The following is a 20,415-nucleotide window of genomic DNA, read 5'->3' on the forward strand; positions in this document are numbered from 1 at the left end:
CCTGGCTGTATGAGTGCTCAAACAAAAACAAAACAAACAGGAAAGCCCTAATACAATAGATCTTGGTACCTGCAGGTATGTGGTTCCGAGGAGACCTGCATTGAGGAAAAACTGCAAATGCTGAGGATGCCTAGAATTCAGTGCTGTACTGCTGATGTTTGATTCATCTTTCCCAAAAGGCCACCCAACTTCTGCTAAAGACATGCTCCTTTGCAACAAATCTAAAAGTTTCACTTTATCACTTAAATTAAGCACATTATGTGCCCCTTTTGCTTTGGGCGGATTATCATAACTTTTAGCCTGTTTTTTGAGCAGTTTTTGCTTTTGGGGAGGCAGATTTTCACAATATTAAGGACAGGAAAATACTCAGCAGATGATACAATGATTTGAGCACAATTGATGATAACACGGGAAGGACTGAGAGCTTCTCCACATCAGCTGAGCTACATAATGCATACAGGAATTTAAATTTTTATGTTTTAAATTTTTTCTCTTTTTTATTATCTGACATTAATTGTATAAAGGGATTTTGTTGTGATATTTCCATACATGCATATAATGTACTTGATATCCCCCCCCTTACTCTATTTATCCATTCTTTCATTTATTTTGACCAAAACCACGTCTAATAAATCTGTGAATAAGATGGGCTCTCTCTGGTCAGTCACTGAAATTCAAATTAGAGTAAATTAATGTTTTTCTTTCATATTTGCTTCCTGTATCCCTCTTTTCCTCTGAGAAATAATCAGACCACATACAAGGTAGTGAAGTAGAGAGAATGGAATTGATTCTAAAGCTATACTGAGGTAGAAAGGATCAGACTTGATAATGGGGTAAAGAGAGAGAACCAGTCTTAATTGCCAGATACACAGGTTCCTATTAAAATACTATACTTTGTTGTTTTGTAAAAGTTCTTTAGGTGCTGCAAATTTCAAGTGACATAAATAGCCCGGTATATGTAATATCTGAAAGTAGCAAATTAACATTTGCTTACTTCTTACGGTTAAGTTACTTCATTTGAGTCTTAAAAACTCTTAAGAAGCTGGGTGCTGGTGACTCAGCCTGCATTCCTAGCTACTCTACGCAGGCAGAGATCAGGAGGATTGTTGTTCGTTCGAGGCCAGCCCAGGCAACAAAATCGAGACCCTGTCTCAGAAACACCCAACACAAAAAAGGGTTGGTGGTGTGGCTCAAGACACCTGCCTGTTATTCCCAATTTCAGACAAGGAAGGTCACAGAGAGGTTAAAATAATAGGACCACAGTTACGCGATTTTGAACTCAGGACCTTGTGCTTGTTAGGTAAGCACTGTTCCACTTGAGCCACACACCCAGCTCTTTTTTGCTTTAGTTATTTTTCAGATAGGGTATCACCTTTTTGTTCAGGGTTGGCCTGTGACCATAATCCTCCTACCCATGGCTCCCAAGTAGCTGGGGTTGTTAGGTGTACCACTATACTGGCTTATTTGCTGAAATGTGATCTCACTAACTTTTTGCGTGTGTTGGCCTTGAACTTTGATCTATCTGCCTCCCTAGTAGCTTGGATTACAGGTGTGAACCACCAGCCCAGCAAAAAGCCTATCTATATGTAATTGGTCTTGTTTTTGTTTTGTTTAGGTTATGTCGGGAGAATTCTTAAGAGCGGGGCAGAGTCATACATAAATCCAACCTATTTAGAAGGATCTGATAAAAACTAATACGGTGATCTTGAGCCTACATTTCTTGTCTGGTTTTGAAACATTGTTGGTCTCTCCATTTTTTTGTCACTTAACTACTTTGCTCATCTATTGACTCAGCTGAGGAATCTATTAAACTGGTTCTTCTGCTCTAGTTAATATTTGTCTCGTGATCAAGTACTGAAACAGTAATAAAATTGATAAACATCTTAAATGGCAAGTCAAATTACGTTATTGAACATTTCAGTGAGAGAGTTGGTGTGATTGACTGGAATAAGCTTTAAATTACTAGCAATATTAATTGATTAAGAGGGGATTTTTTTTTTCTGCTTGAGGTATTATAAATATGGTCAAAATAAAGAAGTTAGATAGTCCACAAATCCTATGTGGACTAAATTTAGAAATCTGTTCCCAAGAAGACCTCTCTTGGCAGAATGTAAGTTAGTAAGGTAAGAAATATTTTCTGTTTGCTCTCATTGGAGGCAGATAAGTCAGAAAGTAAATATGATAAACAGTATTCATTTAAACAGCTTTCTGTTCATTTTGTAATTACTTGTTTTATTTTTAAAACAGTTTGATTTTTGTGGGGGAGGATATTTGGGCCTCTTTTTCCCTCCAGAAATAATTTTTAAATTGCTCAGGTATTCTGAATTTTGTTCTTGTGTCCAACAGATAACTATCAAGTCCTTCTGCTTTGAATTAGTTAATTTTATTTGGAAGTGAGAGGAGAACATAGTAATCCTTTTACGCTGTTAAAATACTACTTTGGGAGTTGAAGGCGGAAAGGAGAAATCAAGTGTTCAGTGGGAGAAGTAACATCACTTGACTTCAGAAACTAGTAGTTAAGTGTTTTTACTTAGCCCTTTCTTTATAATTTAAGATCCTAGAATTTCAAACGGAGGAGAAGTATTACAGCTAAATAACTTGAGGATTGGAAAACTGCTTGTCACCAACATTTGGGGGAAAAATTTGACTAGCTGTTTAGAGACTCTTGATACAGTATTTTAATGAAGAGAAAATAGGCTTTTAAAATGTTCCTTTATTAGTTTTCAAGGATTCAACTCTTAACCTATTTTATACATTTATTACTAAGATTTAAAAAGTAAATATGAGGCTTAGAGCAAGTGTCTCTAGAACATAGGATCATTGATTGTAAGTAACACAATTCTGTTCCCAGGGCATTTTCTTTTCTACTGAATTGTAATGCTTAGAAGACAAGTGTAAGAATTTTTTTTTTTATTGCCAAGATTTGTGTAATTCAATATCTTTCAGAAAGTGAGGTGAACTTTAATGACACTTTACCTATAGAAGGTATGTTGATGGTGTGGTCTGTTAAAAATCAGGTAGTTCCCTTCTTAATTCTGGAAATGAATTCTTAGTCTTTACCTATTTTTTTTTCCCCTTCGTTTTGTTGTTTTTTTGTTGTTTAAGGTTGGCCTTAAACTCATGATCCTCCTGCTTCAGCCTCCTGAATTCTGGGATTACAGTAGTATATCATTGTGCCCAGCTTTTAGCTAGTCTTTAGTCATTAAACTTTGTAGACCAAAGAGTGGACACCAAAATAAATAAGGTCCACTTTTCATCTGATTGATGTTGGTAATGACTTAACACTTACATCAATAGTGTATGTTGTTGTTTAGTCTATTCATCAACCCTATGATTGGTTGCTATCTATATTTTACAGATTAAGATACCAACTAGAAATAAGTGACTACCCTCTGGTAAATTACATAGTCAGTTCTAGGTCCCTGATTTCCAGATTTCATGTTTTACCACCCTAGGCTGCAAACATGGTACAGTGTTTGCTTTTATGGCTATAAAGGAAAGCTAAATTTGGTCCTCAAACCAGCTAAATAGTTTATTTACTTTATAATGAATTAGCCTCACTTGATTGAAAAGTCTCTAAAAATGTCAGGTTATTTGTTTGGCTCCATCTTAACATACAGACTTGTTTTAAGTCCTGAAGATCTTTTACTTGCTTTAAAGTTTTTATAGTATATCTAGTGACTTTTGGTTCCCTAGTCCACATTTCTTTGTATATTTGATATGTAGACTTTTCCTTTATAACCACTTTTTACTTCTCAGTCTTAATTCTCATCTCCATTACATATAATCTCTTGCACATTCAATCTTTTCCTTTGCAGTGATAGTTGAAGAGAAGTATATTTCCTGAGAAAGGACCTCATGCCCACACCCTAACTTTAAATTAATTAGAAAGAATGCTTTCTTTGACTGCATGAAGCAACTCAGAGACTAGTATACCAGCAAGGAAGAAGAAAATGTAGGCCTTTGCTTCTTTCCTTGGTTTTTTCCTTTGCTTCTTTCCTCAGTGTTTATGAATTTCCCAGTTGTGGGCAGTATATGAATGGGCAAACCGTCTCTTTATTCAGCCATTTTTAGAATCAGTATTATATTTGAAAGATGGTTTTAAAATATCCATAATGTCAAAACACCGTTATGAAGTTAGGGGAAAAAATATTTAGAGTGTTGAATTTCATTACCAAGGCAGAGTTTATATCTTGTTTTTTACAGTAATTTAGAAGGAATTTAACATTAAGATAATTTGAAAGTTTCACTCCTGTTTAATTCTTTGAAACCTGGTATGTGTAGCAATGTACTTTAGAATTGAAGGGGATCCTAAGGATCAACTAGTTCAGAAGATAAAAGCTTCTGGCAGAACTCAAATCTTATCTCAAAAAGGTTTTGTTGGTTACTACAATATTCACGATGTTTAGAATTCAAATTACTTCACTTGGGTAAGCATTCACTCTGTATTTGTCCACAGTTCATACCATTCCCTAACACATCTTGCTGCTTCAGGCATTTACATGCTTACTTTGCTGGGGTAAGGCACCTGAGTGCTCATTCCCTCATTTTACAAACAAGGAACCTGGATATTGAGAATTAACTCATTGATCCCAAGAAATACAGCTTTTTAAATAGAGTCAAATGTCTTAAATCCCAAGATAATGTTACTTTATATAGGTTGTTGCCTGTTAGAAATAATATAAGATAATACATAATGAAGTCTTTAAAGTATTTGATGTATTCTGTCAAAAAGTGAATGATCAGTATGGGCTACATAATGCAAAAATATTTCAGAGACATTTCCTTAACACTCCTCTCTGAAGAACTGCATCCTGACTGTTTGCTAATCAGGAGCACCCTATCTTAATGTATGTGTTATTCTTGCTACAAAGGACCAGGGTAGGCATCCAGGGGGAAGAACATGAATATCTTTATGTAAAGAGCTCATAAAGGAAATTATTGAAGAGTATTTGCATATATAGAAAAATAGTACCTCATAAGACCAACTACATTTAGATTGCCCATCAAAGCCATGAGGTCTCCCAATAGACTCTGGGTCAATAATCCAAATGTTACTTTAACCACAAGTTAACTTTCATGTTACCTCACCAAAGATGAGTTTTAAATACCCAGCATCATAACGGAAGAGCCTTTTGTAGAAACCAGTATTTGATACTAATCCTATTAGCAGGATTTTTTGAGTTCATACAGTACTTTTACCATTACTGGAATCCCTCATACTCATCTGGTATAAAACAGTCCATCCATTCTCACATTCTATATCTCCTTTAATTTGCTTTGTTTTTTTCTCCATACGGCTAATCATATCCTGGCATCTTCTATATTGGCATTGTTTTTCCTCCTCTAGATTGTAAATTCTGAGGACAGGATCTTTGTTCACTACTTTATTCTCACTGTCTAGAACAGTGCCGGACATATGGTAAGCACTCACAATGTATTTATTGATGTTGAACATTGGATAATATATTACAGTACTCTTGGTGGAAGGCATCATTTCTTAGATTTTCTTTTCTGATTGTTATGTTCTAAGCAGTTTTTGGAACAGAATTTGGCCTTAGTAAATGTCAGCATCAAGTAAAGTTAACCAGTAGGGGTTTTTGATGCATAAATCTATCATTTTGTTATGCTTTTTAATTTCCTCAGTGATTTTTAGAATTTTTCTCATAGTTGATTTGGAATTTGGATCTGTGATCTTTGCAGTTGTATCTTATGTAGGTCTTATTAAGAATATTATCCATAACTGAGGATGCTGGATAATTGAATTAGTTATTTTCATTTTGGCATGTACTTTTATGTAATGTAATGAATGCACTTAGAGTAAAATATTACTCAGTTTTTATTGTCTTGGACTTGTAAATCTTCAGGATTGTCTGCTTCCTCAAAATCATGATAGCATCTATTATTACTTTGTATTTTTGTGAAAATGCCAGCTAATTTGGTTGGTGAAATGTCTTAAATAAATTTGTTGAGCTTAATCTTTTTTTTTTTTTTTTTTTTTTTTTTTTTGGCAATACTGGGGTTTGAACTCAGCTTCGTGTTTGTTCTGCATGCACTGTTACCACTTGAGCCATCCTACAGCCCAAAATTTATTTTTTATTATTAACATATAATAGTTGTGCAGGAGATACATTGTGATATTTACAGATATGCTTACAATATATCTTAGTTAGATTTACCCCCTCCATCTTTGTCCCTTTTCCACCTTCCCCGCTCTTAGAACAATTCCAAATGTATTGAACTTAGTGTAGAATATGATTGTCTCTACCCTCTGCCCCTGCCCACTTTCATTTTAAGAAGTTATGAAGCAGCCACTGGAAACTGAGTCCTAGGAGGTCATTGCTATAATTTACTCTGACTAGAATTAAAAAACTTCTTAAATTGATTAAGGAAAAGGACTAGTGCAAGCATAGCTATAGTCTGTAAAGTAAATGGAGAAAGTTGTAGAATATGTAATAAATTACTTTAAAATAAGTAAATGTTTATTGCCCGGGTATTTTGCAAGAAATAATAGCAAGATGTAAGCCATCAATTAACTTTCATTGCTCAGGTTCCTGGTAGGTAGTAACACAAATGAAGCATCTCAAATCTTTAAATGTAGTGACATGAGGGTCTAAAACTCCTATGCCTTAGGCATGTAATAATTTTCCTGTGATAAGTAAATGTAAATGACATAATGCTAAAAATCCCCTCTGCATGCATTTTACCACTGAGCTCGCCCACCTCCAAGAAGAATTTTTTCAAAGAAATAGTAGAAGTATTTATGCATTGAAAAATTTTAGAAAAATGTTTCACTTTTTAACAGTGGAATTACCTCATCTGTAATCTTAGATTATTGGAGAGGTGATGTGAATCATGCTGCCTCTTATATTGATGCAAGTGCCTGCTTGATGTAGAAGTTACACAACAAAAGCAATACGATTCAATTCCTTGTTTACATTCTTTTTAGATGGGTTTGAACAAACTCAGGGCCCCTTGCTTGCTGGTTAGGTGCTCTACAGCTTGAGCCACATCCCCAACCCATTACTGAACAGCAGTGATTCCCAACAGAGGGAACAGCAATTCTGCTTCACTCTGTTGGATTGCAGCTGAGACCATTGTTATTATTATTATTATTTAAAGTTGTCTTTTATTGAGCATTACAATATGTAAAGTACCATGCCAGTGAGTTTTGAGAAATTACGTGTCTTTTCTTGCTTTATTGAGCACATACTATATTCCAGGCATTGTTTTAGTTCTGGAGATAATAGCAATGAATAAAACCAACTAATACTTGTTCTGACAAACTTTACATACTTCATATCCATCACACACTTTGTCATGTAGGTATTACTGTCTCCATTTCACCTGTAAGGAAAGTAAGGCTCTAAGGAGTTCATGAGTTGCCCAAGATTATACAAAACCAGTATTTTTTTTTATTGTTTTATTATTCATATGTGCATACAAGGCTTGGGTCATTTCTCCCCCCTGCCCCCACCCCCTCCCTTACCACCCACTCCGCCCCCTTCCTCTCCCTCCCACCCCCTCAAAACCCAGCAGAAACTATTTTGCCCTTATCTCTAATTTTGTTGAAGAGAGAGTATAAGCAATAATAGGAAGGAACAAGGGTTTTTGCTGGTTGAGATAAGGATAGCTATACAGGGAGTTGACGCACATTAATTTCCTGTGCATGTGTGTTACCTTCTAGGTTAATTGTTTTTGATCTAACCTTTTCTCTAGTTCCTGGTCCCCTTTTCCTATTGGCCTCAGTTGCTTTTAAGGTATCTGCTTTAGTTTCTCTGCGTTAAGGGCAACAAATGCTAGCTAATTTTTTAGGTGTCTTACCTATCCTCACCCCTCCCTTGTGTGCTCTCGCTTTTATCATGTGCTGAAAGTCCAATCCCCTTGCAAAACCAGGATTTGAAAGTTAGATGTCATTAACCACTAATCTATGCTGTGAAAATTGGGACTCTATGAAAGAGAGCAATTAGTTTCAATATATCAAATAATAGACATCACAGATCCCTTTGAAATATAACTCCCCAGTCATAAAATTTTAAAACATCCACAGGTCTCAAAGAGCTCATTTTAACTTGGATCAGCACTTGAACAGGAAGGCATTCTTGCAGCTCATAAACAGGTGCCACTATTCTCCCTTCCCTCCCCCCAAGCAAATGACAGGCATTACCCTATTGGTCAGAGTTGACTTTTCTGCTAAAACTGAAACCACACAACCCTAAAAATGGAACTGCTAATGGCTGTTGCCAGTCAGATTTGTTATCTCAGTCTTAAAAACTTTAAGCAGTTTTTCAAGGATGATATATAATAGAAAGTAGAAATTTGAAAAATAAAGGAGTTTGGAAGTATAGCTCAGTGGTTGTGTTTGCCTAGTGTGCACAAGGCTGTAGGTTTGATCCCTAGCACCATAAGGAAAAAAAAATAAAATACGTCTATTGAAAAATAAGTATTGGTTCATAATCTTGACTATTGTACTTTCGAGGTTTTTGAAATTGTTTTAAGGAATCAAACAAACATTGGCATTTTTCAGAATTAAGTAAAAATATTTTGGTGGCTTAATCCATGTAAGAGAACTGATAAAAAGATTAATGTAATAGCTATCGTATTACCCACTTATTAGTGTCCCTTGTTAGAAAGCTGCTTATTAAAGCCAAGAACATACTCAGCTGTAGAGTGCCTGCCTGGGAAACCTGAGGCCTTGTGTTCAAATGTCAGTACTGCCCTCCAGAAATGCGATTTCATCCAGATGTAATGGTGCATGCCTATAATCTCACCACTCAGCTGAGGCTAGGAGATGATTATGAGTTTCAGGGTAGCCTAGGCTATATACCAAGACACTGTCTCAAAAAAACAAAAGAAGTTCCCACAACCTATTTGGCCACTTTTATTTGTGAAATGGAAATACTTTTTTTTTTTTTTTTTTTTTTTTGCTGCACTGGGGTTTAAACTCAGGGCCTCATGCTTGCTAGCCAAGTGCTCTTAGCATTTGAGCCACTCTGCCAGCCCTTTTTTGTGATTTTTCTGCCCCCCTCCCCAAGATAGGGTCTCACGAACTGTTTGTTTGGGGCTGGCTTCTAAATGCAATCCTCCTGATCTCTGCTTCCTGAGTAGCTAGGATTACAGGTGTGAGCCATCAGTGCCTAGCAGGAAAAGAAATCAGAAAGGTGATTTCCAAAATACTTACTTTTTATATTTAATATTTTAAATGGTGATTTTATGTTGATTCCATCAGTTGTGTTGTGTTTTGGGGTTTTAGTGAATTTATGCAGATGTGCACTTCAACCAGTTTTTAGAACACTTCTATCACTCTCAAAAGATTGCTTGTGAATATGTGTCGTCAGTCCCACCCTTACCCTCAGTAGGAAGGATGAGGACTTGGGTGCTTGTGTTGCCCTTGGAGCAGTCTTGCACAGATTTTTATATTTTTGTTTTTCTTAGTAAACATGAAACATCGTTCTCCCTGTTACTTCTGTTTGCAGTTTTTTTTGTGTCCTCATCTATAGGCTTCTGTTTCCTAGAAACAGTGACCTTTGGTTTAATTTTTTTTATTGTGTTTATTTTTCTAGAATGTTTTCTTTGTAAGGCTCTCTGAAAATCTTAGCCATTTGTAAGTGAGCAGTTTTCCATTTTTAAATTTACTATTTCAAGTCTAAGTCCATTTACCCAAAAAAAGGTATGTTTCCTTTTGCCTCAGTTATCGGGTCTGTGACAAAGTATTTTTTGAGTTTCCTGAAGTGAATTTTATTTTATTTTTATCAAGTAATTTTTCTTTCATTTACAATTTTGAATCTTGACCAATCTACCACTAAGAGACTTCTAAAATAGTTTTATTTCTTATATATGTTCTCATTTTCTAAATATCAGTTTTTAAAATATGCTGCATTACATAAGTCTCCTGGTTTTCTTTCTGCTGCTTTTAACCACTTCCTTATATTGAGGGGCTACTAGATACATCTCTGATATTTTAAGTATCTAAGAAATTTTTAAAGTCTGCAGCCCATTTTTGACAGTCTTCTGGAGATTTAGGAAAATCCTTAAGTAGTATAACTATCTACTAAATTCTAGACTAGCATTAATTTAAATTCAGTTTCTACAGATCTGCCTTCTGCTCTAGGAAATCCAAGAAGCCATTGTGTGATGTAAATTATTCCTTCACAGGTAAGGGGACTGAGAAGCAGCAGGGATCGAAGAGCTGATGTGGTTAATGTAAATAGAATAATTCAAGGAGAGTAGTAGGTTCCCAAAGGTTTCAGCAGAGGAGATTATGTTAGTCATTTATCTTTTGAGGCCCCAGGATACCAGTTGATTATTGAATGGTATTTGGCCTCATAATTTTTTCTATAGTTATAGTTCCTCTTAAAGTATTAATTATGATAATTGAAAAATTGGCTGTTAACTCCAGTTAAACACATCCTTGTCATTAATCATGTAAGTGCAAAAGTTTAAGATTGTATTTTGAAAGTTGATACAGCATGGGAGAGGGGTTCTGACTTTGACAGTGCAAACACATGACAAGAAAACAGTTACTATAGTTAAGGAAAGTGCCTTGGCATAATTATTTGAGAAGAGGCACATTGGAACTGAGTGATGGAAATATTTTATTTATTTGTTTATTTAATAGTACTGGGATTTGAACTCAAGGCCTTGTATTTGCCAGGCAGGTACTCAACATTTGAGCACTTCACCAGCCCAGTCTCCCAATCTTTTTCTTTTTTTGGTGGAACTGGGGTTTGATCTTAGGGTTTTGCACTTGCAAAGCAGGCATTCTACCACTTGAGCAATGCTTGCAGCCCATTTTGCTCTGGTTATTTGTAGATGGGGGGCTGGTCATCTCATGAACTCTTTGGTTCGGCTCTTCTCGATTCTGCTGATCGCAGCCATTGGCGCCCAGCTGCAATATTTTAAATCTTAATGAGAGGTGTTTTTATGGGTTACTTGGGTGTTAACATATATCAAAACTCATGTAATTCTTTCTTTCTTTTTTTTTTTTTGAGGTACTGGGGCTTGAACTCAGCCCTTCACCTTGAGCCACACAGCCAACCATTTTTGTGATCGGTATTTTTAAGATATTGTCTTGTGAACTGTTTGCCTGGGCTGGCTTTGAACCACAATATTCCTTATCTCTTGTCTCCTGAGTAGCTAGGATTACAGGCATGAGCCATTGGTGCCCAGCTCTTTTAATTCTTAAGGTCTACTGTTTCATGGGATATAAAGTATTTCCATAAATTAAAATATTTTGAATGCTTAAATTTTTTAAATAAGTGTATCCTAATATGTCTTCAGGTTCCCTGACTAGACAAATGTGAGAAAGAGACCATGTAATCAATAGCCTTACAGGTACTAACATTATGATAATGGACCAAACAAAATGATTATAAGTTAATAAGACAGTAATTACCATCATCAAGGTTTTATAGGTGACCTCAAATGCAGTTTGAGCAATCAGTTTTGCCTAAATTGATTCCTAGTTTTACTCATCTTCAACCTTCTGTGCTTGAGCCCAGCCAGTTTGAATTGGATTGGAGGGTTATCGAATTTATGTTTCCATCTATTCCCTATGAGGTAGCACCCCCTTATTCTGGAAATAAGACACCCAGGCCAAAACAAAACTCATATGATAAAACTTTTCACAAGTAGATAAACAGCCAGTGACAAAAATATTAACCAAATGGTATAACTCCAAATGAAAACCAAAAGCCTAATTGCCTATACAAAGACTTACTTGGTCACAAATCTTAGGATGACCAGATTCAAATTGGAACTCCCATCAATGTCGGGACTGACTCTTTTGATAGCAAATTCAAAGAAGTTGGACATGAAGAACCATCCAGTACACCCATTTGGAATGATGCCAAATGAGGATCTTAAGTCAACTGTGAGAGGACAGGAGTTAATATTGTATATCAGAAACAAAATCTACAAGTGAAGTTATTGATGACTTAAACATAAATGTCTCCTCTGCAGAGCAGACTATTGGTTTTTACAGAATTGGGGGGAATTCCAAAGTTTAAAGATCAGCAAACTTCCAGAGACAGAAGTGATTTTTTTACATTTTTTCCTATTTTTTTAAATTTTCATTGAGTTTTTTAAAAGGCAGGAATGATTTAATGTTAACTGAAGAAGCACTGTCACTCAAATGAGACAGGTGTTGATTGGTTGGCTTTCAGATGTTTTTCAATGAAATGAGTTCCTTCTTTTTTATAGGCTGTTTTTGTTTGTTTGTTTTTTGTTTTTTTCCAGAAATAAAGGGCCATTGCTAATTGGTTTGTTTGCAGAAGCATGTTCACTGATGCAACTTGTTATTGGTTGATTAAAGCTGGTTTAAGCCAGTTCTGGACCTGTTACCATGAAAGAACTATCATTTCTTGATTAAAATCTGTCTGGTAGCTACTTTTGTGATATTACTACTGACTATTTTGTTTTTTCCAGCAGTGTGAGAGCTTTTCATTCTCAGGTAGTCTACCATCCTGGAAATTTTTAGAATCTTCTATTTATCCTTAGTATACTAAAAATTCATAGAAAGCCTTATTATGGGCGGCTTTTATTTCGTTTTTTTTTTTTTGCTTGATAGCCACATTTTCATTATACTGAACACAGAGTTTTTGACTACAGAAGGTAGAAAGTCATATTCTTCAATTCTGCTTGTAATTCGAGACCATTTTCAGGTTCCCTGTCTATTTCCCCACACATACACTTAAGGAGAGTGTGTGTGTGTGTGTGTGTGTGTGTGTGTGTACGTACTGGGATTTGATATCAGTACTGATATTGTACTATTTGGTCTTCTTCCTCTGCTAATTAATTTACCGTTCATCTATCCCAGTGGTTGGCCAAACAGTACATATTTTAGACTTTTCCAACTAGTTCGTTGCTGTTGTAACTCCTGAACTCTGCTGTGATGGCATGAAAGAAACTTTGCACAACACAGAGGTGAAAGGATGGGACAGCTGTTTCATTAAAACTTTTTTTTTTTTTGAGACAGGGTCTCACTATGTAGCCCAGTCTGGCCTCCAAACTTGTGATCCTCCTGCCTCATCTTCCTGAGTGCTGGGATTACAGGCATGTACCACCATGCTTAGCTGATATTTTTGTAGTCCCTATCCTATCCCATTTGTCTTCCTAGAGCATTAGCTCAGTGGGGACAGAATTTTTTGTCTGTTTTGTTCATGGGGTTTTTCTCTGCACTCAGTTACTTCTGGTTCTTGTGGTTCATGGTTCCAGATGGTTTATAGGATGTTTGTGTTTCTTATTGTTTTGAAGAGGAGTGGACATGTCATCTTGTAATGAGAATACACTTTTGTGATATTTTTCAACTTCCTTTTTTTCTTAATATTTTATTCTAATTAAAATTAGGATAGGCTGCAAGTCACATCTATAATTCTATAGTAAGTTTATTTATTTAGTACTCCATATTAGTATGGTCTAGTAATCATTTCAAATAAATCTGCTAGGCTTGAATGTCTTATTTATATAAGAAATACATAAATACTAAGACTTTACTAATGAATTCTCTTTTCTTTAATAAGGTACTAGGTTTTGACAAGTTTGCATCATGCGTGAGTATAAGCTAGTCGTTCTTGGCTCAGGAGGTGTTGGAAAATCTGCTCTGGTAAGTCATTCTCACTCAACCATAAAGACCTTTTTCTCTATTGAATTTTAAGTTTTGATTTTTTCCTTTACTTGTTAAGGTGAAATCCGAAAATAACTTTAGAAGTAATATATTTTTCTTGTAATTTTAGCCAAATTTTAGTCATGTCTGGTTGGATCATCTTTGAGGTATGCTGAATATAGTTTGGGCACGGATGTGAGAGCATATAAGTATGTGTCTGTTTACATTTTGGGACCAGATAAGAATGAATTTTGTTTGTTTGTTTCCTTGTGAGCAGACTAATACTATATAATCAGTGTTTAAAAAAAAAGAGCTATAAAAATTACCTAGTTTTACATCATTTTAGTGGCCATATTTTCAGCATTCTGGAATGGTATAGAAGAATGAAGAAATGAAGAAACAACTTGGTATAGTGATGGTTGGGGAATAGGGAGAGACTTCCAGGAAATCATTTTGAGTAGTTTAGTTTAGCAAAGTCCTACAAGAACAGATTGACCGCTTTCTCCCTAGTGAGATAAACCATCTTACTTAGTCACTGAAAGTGACCACCTACCACAGAATTTGACATGCTTGGATTAAACTGAGAAGTGTATGTAATACTGCATGAGTCATTTTTTCATTTGTATCTAAAGTAATAGGAAGATGTACTGACTGCATGTGTGTGTATGTTACACAGAATTATAATGCCTACTGCAATATAAATGCTATATAAATAGTTGCATTGTTTAGTTAATGACAAGAAAGTCTGTACATAATCAGAATAAATGCATTGTGGCCTGTTTACCATCACCCCCAACGTTTTGGGGGTTTTTGTTCTTATTGTTGTTTAGTGGGACTGGGGTTTGAACCTAGGGCTTGATGCTTGCAAAGCAGGTGTTCTATCAGTTGAGCCACTCCTGTCCATTTTGCTCTAGTTGTTTTGGAGATGGTAGGGGGGTTGGTCACAAACTGTCTGCCCACCTTGGCCTTGAACCATGATCCTCCTGATTTCAGCCTCCCAAGCAGCTATGATTACAGGCGTGAATCACCAGCGCCCAGATCAACCCCAACATTTTTGATCCTTGATTTATTCATCTGAGGATGTGGAACCCACAGATGCGCAGAGGGTCACCTGTAGTTTAAAGTTTACAGATTGGGATTTGTTATTTTCTTTAGAAGTATAACAGTATGTGAATTTTTTTTTCAGACTGTACAGTTTGTCCAAGGAATTTTTGTTGAAAAATATGATCCTACAATAGAAGATTCTTATAGAAAGGTATATGTTACTTTAAAAAGGCCTTTTGATTTTAATATAAGTATTTGTTTTTACTTTTATAATCATTGACTGTTGTGTACAAAGTCAGATAAAGAGGTAATCAATTTAGAAAATAAAGCCAGGCCATCAATTTCAAGTGGCAACCCCATGTTCCTTACCTTCACCTGCTAGAAAGACTGATTGCTTTCAAGCTACCTGCTTTTGTTAACCTAGAGATAAGTGTGCAGAAGTCTCCTTAACCTTACTACCTACTACCTCCTCAAGAAAGTTCCACTGCTAACAATAGAAAGGTAAATTCCTGTGTCCACTAACACAGCATGACAATAAAATGACATACAAACATTTTTAATTTAGTAGTGAGAGAGTTGTCTCCCTGTCTTTATGTAGCAACCAGTCTGGTTCCCAGTGTTGTGCAGAAATTGTTTTTCCTCACCCCAGCTGTGAGGCAGAAGTACTCTTTTTTCCTTCTACTTCTAATTCTAAAAAACCTTTTTTCCTAGGAAATATTAGGTGGAAAGGTGTTGCAGGAATATGTAATTTTATAGCTATGGCACTGCTTCCTTGCCAACAGAAATCAATTCCAATATGGTGAGATAATGTAGTTATCTAGACAAATGAAGGCATATCTAAAGTATTATGATAGATATAGTTGATAGACAAAATAGCTGCTGATATTTTTGGAACTACTGTTGGATTTATTTGAGGTATTTTGAAATCATTTCTTCTGTAGAATTAGTGCTAAGTGATTCATATTGAAACTGAATCTTGACACAGATTTATACCTACTAGAATTTGGGGGTCTTTGAAGCTTATGGCTTAGTAGTTTTTCTCCTGTTTTATTTGCTAAAGTACCTACTACTACTTTGCAAAGTTACCATAATATGTGCCTTTGTGTTTTTTGTGTGTGTGTCTGTGTATGCCTTTGTTTTTAATGTACTTTTGTGTATATTTAAGTAGTCTTACATACATAAAAATAAAGGTATATTTTAACTTTTTCCTCAGCAAGTTGAAGTAGATGCACAACAGTGTATGCTTGAAATTTTGGATACTGCAGGAACGGTATGTAAAACAAATCACCAAAGTATTACAGCTTGTACAATATCAACTTTATATGTGCTATTATTCTATAGGTAAATATTAGTTAAGCTTAAGTACTACTTGTATTAATTCTTAAAGCTGTTTTTCTTATTCTCATGAGTTCTGCTTTAATATTATACTTTGTAACTAGAATGGATCAGTTATTGAAGAATTTTGAAACATTGATACAGTAAAATTTTTCATGGTCTCACTAGTACTGTTAAAACTATATTAGTGCATTAAAAATAATGTCAAAAATACTTGGAACATAAACTCATTCCTTAGTGACTGAAATGTTTTGATTTGTGTCTTTCCTCCCAAGTGTGTACAGGTCAGTGTATTAGCTCTTTTGTTATTATAATAAAATACCTAAAGCTGGCTTACTTCATAAAAAGAGGTTTATTTTGGCTCTCATTTCTGGAGCTACAGGGTCTAGGAGGATTCTGGTGGTGGCCTTCTTCTGAGGTAACTAGCACATAGCATCACATGGCAAGAAATAGGAAATATGCATCTCTAGGTCTCTCCTTCTGCTTTATAAAGCCAGCAGGATACAATCATGGGGGCTCTACCCTAATGACTTTAATCCTAATCACATCCCAAAGGCCCACCTCTCAACATCATAGGATTAAGATTCCAACCTCTTGGTACCTTTTAATATATGGGGATTAAATTTTGATGCACAAAGCCTTGGGGAATACTCAGGCTCTGTCCAGACCAGCAGCTAAATAGATTTGTAGGTATCAAGAAGTAAAGGGAAGAGTTTGATTGTAGTTATGCATTCAGCTCGTAGTTGAGTGTCTGATACATGCCAGGTACTATCTTGTAACCCTCAAATGCTCATAATCTAGTGAAGGGTTGAGTGTAGGAAAATGGTAAGATGAGGGTAAGCATGCTGGAATAAGAGCACTGTGAGCTACTATAACTTGGGGATAAGATTAGGGTGTTCAACACTGCATGTTAAAAAAAAACTGTTATTAAGTAGCTCTTAGAAACAGGATATTTTTGTTCCACTTGAGAATATGTATTGTGTATATCTTTGGTGTATTATTTTTAAATAAAAAAAAAACCTATTTCCTGAAATACCGATTATTCAATAATGTATTTCCATGATCTATAATTTTGAGAAATGTTACTTAATACTGCAATATTCTTCACTGAGCTGTAATTATAGACTTTGAAAATTGTCAGATCAGCTGTCAAAACATTCCTGTTTCTTAATCTTTCTTTGTTCTGTAGGAACAATTTACAGCAATGAGAGATTTGTACATGAAAAATGGACAAGGCTTTGCTTTAGTTTATTCCATCACAGCACAGTCTACATTTAATGATTTACAAGATCTAAGAGAACAGATTCTTCGAGTTAAAGACACTGATGATGTAAGCTGACTTCCTAATAAATATGTTTATTTCAAAACCCCTATTACAACGATATTCAATTTTTAAAATTTTTTATTAACATGTAATAGTTGTACAAGGAGATACATTGTGATATTTACATATGTGCTTACAATTAGACTTAATTGGTGTTCAATTTTAAGATTAAATTTATACTCAATTTAAAGTTCATGTATGAGGAGTTTGCTTTTCAGAAGCTTTTTATTGGAAGGCAAAAATAAACCTTTAAATGCTTATACATGTTTTTAAATATGTACATACAGATAGTGAGAAATTCCCTCCTTTATCTTGTAAAAGTAAATGTTAAACCTATTTATTTGTTTATTATTTATTTATTGTGGTCATGATAGTGGGGTTTTGAACTTAAGGCCTCACACTTACGAGACAGGCACCGTATCACTTGAGCCATGCCCCTGCTCCAAGAATTTGCATCTCTTAAGTTTCCAACTGGTGTTGATGCTGCAGACCCGGGCACCACACTTCAAGAACCATTGTATTATACTTTAATTATAGCTGATGTTGTGAGAGTTGAGAGACATCCATGGTAAATGCTGCCTTTTTCTGTACTTCTGAAACAGCAGAATTTGGAGAGAACTTACATACTTTCTTTCATCAGTTGCATTAAGCAAGTATTTACTAAATTCTTAATACTAAACTATATTCCTAAAAAGCCAAAGGTCTTGTTTTTCCTGTTGGGATTTTTCTCAGCAAGTACTTTAGAAAACTAATTTCAAAATGGTTAATAGTAGTTTGGTAAAATAAGCATTCCTTTTCCATAGTGTTCTTTTAAAATTACAAGCATCACATATCTAAACACATGATGTTTAAGTGTCCTTACTGAACTAAGTTATTTAACTTATATGTGAAAACTGAGAAATTCTAGCTAATTTCTTTCTTTCTGAGGGAGGATGGTACTAGGGTTTGAACTCAGGGCCTCATACTTGCTCGCCAAGCACTCTACCACTTGAGCCACTCTGCCAGCCTTTTTTTGTTTTGGTAATTTTTGAGATAGGATTTCTCACGCTGTTTGCCTGGGCTGGCTTTAAACTATGATCTTCCTGATTTCTGCCCCCAGTAGGTAGGACTACAGGAGTGAGTCACTGGCACCTGGCCCCAAATTTCTTCAAGTACATTGTTGTATAATTTTTCCCTCTTTTGTAGATAGGTCATACCTCATTTTTGCATTTGTTTGAGATAGGATATCATTTTGCAGCCCAGGCTGGCCTTAAACTTGCAGTCCGAGCTCATCCTCCCAAGAGTTTGGGATTATAGGTGTGTACCATCACTCCTGGCTCATAGTTTGTTTTCTAAAAATTTCTTGCCGAAGGTTCTTACTTCCATCTATATTAACTAGGTTATGTTCATTTTTACTTAATGTATATAATTTTCAATCTTTCTCTTTATTTCCTTCTGGAGATATCATTTGACATCTCCAAATAAAAGAATATAAAGACTGGAAATAATTGACAGTAGTATTTAATATTTAAGTATTATAAATTAGCTTTGTTAGGGCTTTCATATTTTAACTGAGAATTTTATTACACATTTAATGTTTTTCTCATGGAAAAAATAATTCTTGGGGTTGACTTTTAAAGTTCTTTTTATTTGAATTTGTATAGTGCACTTACCTATTTATGTTACCTCACAAATATCATTTTAGGTTCCAATGATTCTGGTTGGTAATAAGTGTGACTTGGAAGATGAAAGAGTTGTAGGAAAGGAACAAGGTCAAAATCTAGCAAGACAATGGAACAACTGTGCATTCTTAGAATCTTCTGCAAAATCAAAAATAAATGTTAATGAGGTATGGTCAAATATAATTAAAAATGCTTTTTATTTGAAACATAGCATTTAAAATTAATGAAAAAAAATGTGCTAATACAACCCCAAGTTAATATGTACTCAGGATGATACATTGATCTTACATGCAAAAAAAAATTCTTGTTAAATATGTGCATGCAAATAAGTAACAACACTATATCAGTTTTGTTATTAAATGCCGGTACAGTGAAATTTATCACAAATAAAGGAAGGCTATACAGAAGATTAGCATGGGGAAGACAGACTAACTCATTGAGTGTATAAAGAGTATTATGTAAAAGACTAAAATTCAAAAACACCCACATGATTCTTGAAGAGGCCTAAAGTCATGTTGTACAGCAAAGGCTATAGAAAGATTTAAAAAAGAGCAAAGAATTTTTTTTCTTTGTATAAATGTTCTAATTGACCTAAATTAACATCTCTGCAGGCCCTTCAACAAAGTACTTGCTTCAGGGAGAACAATTTTAAGCCTCCCAGGAAATAAACAAACAAAAAAAAAAAAGTGGCACTTGTAAGAATTCTAGTTTTTACACTCATTCCTTAACAGAATATTTGCTTTCTGAGTGTGTTTATATCCATGGAAATTTCTAGTTTTTTCATTTTGTTTTTGTTGGTTTTTTTCATCCTGTGAATTTAAAAAATAATAATAATGTGTTTGCAGATCTTTTATGACCTAGTGCGGCAAATTAACAGGAAAACTCCAGTGCCTGGGAAGGCCCGCAAAAAGTCATCATGTCAGCTGCTTTAATATACTAAATGTATTGTAGCTCTGAGCCAGGTATGTTCATTTATCTTACCTCTAACTTTAACCACTCCATTTCACTAAGGGCGTTCTATTGGAAAGCAATTACAGATTTTTTTTTTTTTTTTTGCTAAATCTGAAAAATAAATGGTTACTTTTTAAGATATCATGAGTTAGTATGCTATCCTATCAATTAAAATAATTATTTATCTGTCACCACAAGAAGTAAGGTATTCCACATAAAGTGAGTATTCTAAATTAGTTCATTCAGTATGTACTAATACCCTGATTGGTACTGGGCTGAAAGTGTAACTCAGTGGTTAAGTGTTTGCCTAGCATGCATGAGGCCCTCAACACCAGCCTTCTTTGCTTGCCTCTTAATTATATTAAGTTAATTAAAGTGTGGTAAAAAAGCAACAGTTACAAAATGTGCTATGCCCAGTGGTGAAGGGTCTCAAAAAGAACAAAGAAAAAGAATTGGAGGATGTGATAAGTGTAATGAGAGAATAAATCCAGTGTAGT

The 20,415-nt window shown here is 35.0% G+C and overlaps 1 protein-coding gene across 1 annotated transcript in view; it reads left to right on the forward strand.

Moving 5' to 3' along the window:
* Nucleotides 1-20,415, forward strand: part of Rap1b (RAP1B, member of RAS oncogene family) — a 39,848-nt gene that overhangs the window by 15,721 nt on the left and 3,712 nt on the right. The window contains exons 2-7 of the mRNA XM_074083861.1: nucleotides 13,521-13,603; nucleotides 14,790-14,858; nucleotides 15,861-15,917; nucleotides 17,172-17,312; nucleotides 18,991-19,134; nucleotides 19,813-19,929. Of these exons, the coding sequence (XP_073939962.1) occupies nucleotides 13,547-13,603; nucleotides 14,790-14,858; nucleotides 15,861-15,917; nucleotides 17,172-17,312; nucleotides 18,991-19,134; nucleotides 19,813-19,899 (555 nt within the window). The 5' untranslated portion in view covers nucleotides 13,521-13,546 and the 3' untranslated portion in view covers nucleotides 19,900-19,929. The remainder of the gene's footprint in view (nucleotides 1-13,520; nucleotides 13,604-14,789; nucleotides 14,859-15,860; nucleotides 15,918-17,171; nucleotides 17,313-18,990; nucleotides 19,135-19,812; nucleotides 19,930-20,415) is intronic.

Source organism: Castor canadensis, chromosome 8, assembly GCF_047511655.1.
Source record: "Castor canadensis chromosome 8, mCasCan1.hap1v2, whole genome shotgun sequence".
Taxonomy (NCBI): domain Eukaryota; kingdom Metazoa; phylum Chordata; class Mammalia; order Rodentia; family Castoridae; genus Castor; species Castor canadensis.